The 4008-nt window shown below is 38.6% G+C and overlaps 1 protein-coding gene across 1 annotated transcript in view; it reads left to right on the forward strand.

Annotated features, from left to right (window-relative positions):
• The window catches only part of LOC118422945 (vitrin-like), a 17069-nt gene that overhangs the window by 7817 nt on the left and 5244 nt on the right, over window positions 1–4008 (forward strand). Inside the window, exons 6-9 of the mRNA XM_035830832.1 lie at window positions 1987–2137; window positions 2524–2758; window positions 2986–3012; window positions 3815–4005. Of these exons, the coding sequence (XP_035686725.1) occupies window positions 1987–2137; window positions 2524–2758; window positions 2986–3012; window positions 3815–4005 (604 nt within the window). The remainder of the gene's footprint in view (window positions 1–1986; window positions 2138–2523; window positions 2759–2985; window positions 3013–3814; window positions 4006–4008) is intronic.

Consider the following 4008-nt stretch of genomic DNA (forward strand, 5'->3'; position numbering starts at 1 on the left):
ATAAGGCGGGGCATTAACGTTATTATCATATGGCCTCCACAAACTGACCCATTTAAGCAACAAATTCCTTTATAATACATACATCCTTTATTCAAGACTTCCAAGGCTTGACATAATGACAAATTCCCTTCTGCTGGGACACGTGTGCTGCTATTTAATCATAAGTTATAGTTGTACTTATTCAATAAATTTGAAGGAATGTGAACAGTAATAATGTTTGGATCAAGGTCGGTTTCAAGGATTTAAATACTAACAAAGATGTTGATTCATTATGTTACTTGTTAAATGCAACTGGACCATCACAAGATCATTAAGAGACTTGGTTCCCATGTAACTCTAACATGGACTGCACACTGTACAAAGCATTCCTTTCTGCTGACGCATGACGCCGTAACACGTGCATTCTGACCAATCAGGGGAGCGATACCCACCTGCCTGGCCTGAATCTACGTGTTACGGTGTCATAACCAACGTGGAACGGGGCCTTCTGATTGGTCCGCGGCGCCTGGCTATATGATAATAGTCTTTAAAAATCTGATACAAATCTGTGTACAAATCAAATCTGTTAATTGTCATAAACACATCGGGGTCCATCTTTCAGCTACTATGACATGGAATACTCATATATCTAAAATGCTAGCAAACGCATCTAAAAAAGTCTCAGTCTTCAGTAAACTCAAATTTAAGCTCCCTCGCAAAGTTCTGGAAATTATATATAAATCGTTTATCCGTCCTCTACTTGAATATGGTGGCGTAGTCTGGCACGGTTGCACTACTTCAGACTCGAATCTCATTGAACGTATACAATACGAATGTTCTTTAATTGTAGCTGGTGCCATCAGGGGGTCCTCATACTCTTCTCTACTTACTGAACTGGGATGGGAAAAACTATCCGACCGCCGACACATTCAGACTCTTATTTTATTCTATAAAATCGTTCATGGCCATACTCGACAATATCTAAATGATTTGATACCACCCTTAGTATCAGACTCTGCTTCCTATGACCTTCGTAATAAAAACGACTTTCTGTCACTAAAATGTACCACAACCCGCTATAAGAAATCGTTCATTCCCTATGCAACGTATCATTGGAACAACCTTACCCTAGCAGATCGTTCCTTAAGTCTTCCTCACTTTAAGAAAAAAATGGTCAAATCCGTGCGCCCTGTCTCTGTTCCATACTTCAGCATAGGTCCTCGTTTCACTTGCGCTGTTCTCACTCGTTTCCGCCTAGGTACTTATAGTTTAAACTCCAACTTGTACTCTCGCAATCTTGTTACTAGTAGTGCTTGCGCCTGTGGCCATCATTGTGAAAGTATTCATCATTATTTTTTGTACTGCCCCAACTACACCCAATACCGTATCTCCCTCCTCAGCAACTTGCATAAGCTGGTTGGATTTGCTATTAACATGGACAATCTCTCGGATAATGATTTAGTCCATTTAATGATTCGAGGGTCCGCATTTCTATCCAACTCAATTAACACAAAACTTCTACAGCATGTACAATCATTCATAAAAGAAACAAAAAGATTTGAATAAGTGAATCTCTATCCTACCAGCTTGGCCCGGAGTACCTGTCCGAATATCCACCAAAACTCAAATGTAATTTCTTATGTTCTATGATTTTGTTATATGGTGTTACTTAACATTACTTTTGTTATATGCTTTGCTTGTCTGTATTTGTTTCAATGTTCTTTTGTACTCTCAGTTTGTTCCTGATGACGGCACGAAAATAAGCATGTTGAGCTTGAGTGTGTCGCCATCATGTTATGTATTTATCTGTTGCAATAAAAAAAAAAAAAAAAAAAAAATCTGATACGTATGCACCTTTGTGTAGGAATAAAGTTTAGCGATGTGCCATACAAACATCCTTATCAAAATAGGTTGTCGAGATTAGAATGCATCTGTTTATTTTAATTATAAAGCACTATCATGTGCATCAAATTATTAGTGACTATTTCCAAACTGTCTTTTCCTCAGCCTGGTGTTTAACCTGGGTAACAAAGTGAACAAACCGTCTACCGTCAGCGCCATTAACGGCATCTCCTACCAGTCAGGCGGCACGAATACCGGGGCTGCTCTAAAGTACGTCCGTCAGTACGCAGCATGGAGGGAAGGAAATGTTCCGAAAGTAAGTATATATGTAATATGTAGTTATTTTAACTAGCCTAAGGGTAAAGATAAATTGACATCTATAGTAAGTAAAAGTGCACTCTCATCGCACTTGCGTCAAGCTTGTCTCACTGGCACTGCAGGGTTCGTTCACAACGTGATTGTTGTTGTTTTTCCGACTTTTTAAGATTTAGGTATTGCATAATACGTAAAGTATGACTCAGAAGACGATGAAATACACAAAAAATAAGAAAATTCGTTCTTTATTTCAGAAATTCGTTGAGTATCTTTCGAACCCCGCAAGCGTGACGCAAGTGCAGTTAGTGATAGTGCACCTTAACATGGCGTTACGTTGTTAATATCATTACAGTCAAGAGATTCAAATGTTTTCACTTTCTACCACAGGTAATAATCGTGTTGACGGACGGGAAATCAAGTGACTCCGTGTCGGGACCCTCTCGGGATCTGGTCGCCGCTGGTGTTGAGGTGTACGCCATCGGTGTTGGCAAATTCGATCATGGACAACTCCTACAGATTGCCAACAACAAACAGAACAACGTGATTGAGCTGAACAATTTCAACGCCCTCGCCACAAAGATTGACATGATTTCCACAAATGTCTGCTCATATGCGTTACACGGTATGTTGCGATTTGATACTTACAAATATACATTAACTCTACATTAACGTATTTAACCATTTTTCCTTTGACAAGAAGGTCGTATTTTAGCTGCCGTATCTGTGCGTGTTTGTTTAATATTTTTTTTGTTGACAGCATAACTTGAGAAGTTGCACATGCATATTTATGATTTGTGTAATACATATATTGAGTTATTATTCAGCTAAATTTACTTCTGTCCTACACAGTACCAACACCTGCAAATGAACTGTCAGGTAAGTAAAATGATTGTCAATACCTCATAAAGGACTCATTTTTTTAAGATACATTGAAATAAAATTCTCCTATGTATAAAATCGCAGAAACTCCTGAGTTTATTGAAAATCTATAATGGTGCTCTCTGGTGGCAGAGAGCTCTCAGGCTCTAGCGTAATGTAATATAGCTAGTACATTGAATCACCCTAGCAGAAACTGCCGATGCCTTCTGAAAGCTTTGGAATGTGATAACCTATGAAAGAACGAATTTACTCTAATCATTTGAACGAGACAACTTTTCATCATGAATTTAAAAATGCTGTAAACCGGTCAAATGATAGGACTTCCAAGCATCGTATTTGTATCTTTGAAAAAGACACTGGTTTACAATATGAGTATGAATACATTATCAACATGTACGATAGGAAGACACTGTAACGAAACGATGATAGAATTAAGGTAATTCTACGCTTGCGGTATTTGGAAGATAGGCAAACACGAACATGGCAAAAACAGTTTTTGTAAAATTGTATGAAAATGATATAGATATAGCGTTTAATGTCAGGATATTATTTTCATGCTTGAGGTATTTTCAATTTTGTAATATTATATTTTTCAACATTTTGGACAAGAATCAGACTGCTGTCGAGGTTTTGTCATTAATCAATCATGCAACGTTAGGCATACGTCGCCTCGTTTTGGTGGAATTACCCCCGGAAAATCCAAAATGGCTGCCATCTTGTAATCAGGCATATTGTTGTTGTTTTTTGTATCAAGCATCTTGTTCGAATTATTTGCACTTTGTGTGGATTTTGCATTCAGCTTCCACCACCTGCACCAACGACTTCATGGAGCTGTCGATTCCTGAGGATCAACTGACTGACATCAACCTGGGGAACCTTCACTGGGAGCCTGACCAGAACTGTGGTGCTTCAACTAACGGCACACACTACATTTTCCGTACAGACCTGTACCGCTGTGGCACTCAGGTAGTGTGTACTAATAAGTGCAGTGTA

The sequence above is a fragment of the Branchiostoma floridae genome, chromosome 9 (assembly GCF_000003815.2).
Source record: "Branchiostoma floridae strain S238N-H82 chromosome 9, Bfl_VNyyK, whole genome shotgun sequence".
In the NCBI taxonomy this organism is placed as follows: domain Eukaryota; kingdom Metazoa; phylum Chordata; class Leptocardii; order Amphioxiformes; family Branchiostomatidae; genus Branchiostoma; species Branchiostoma floridae.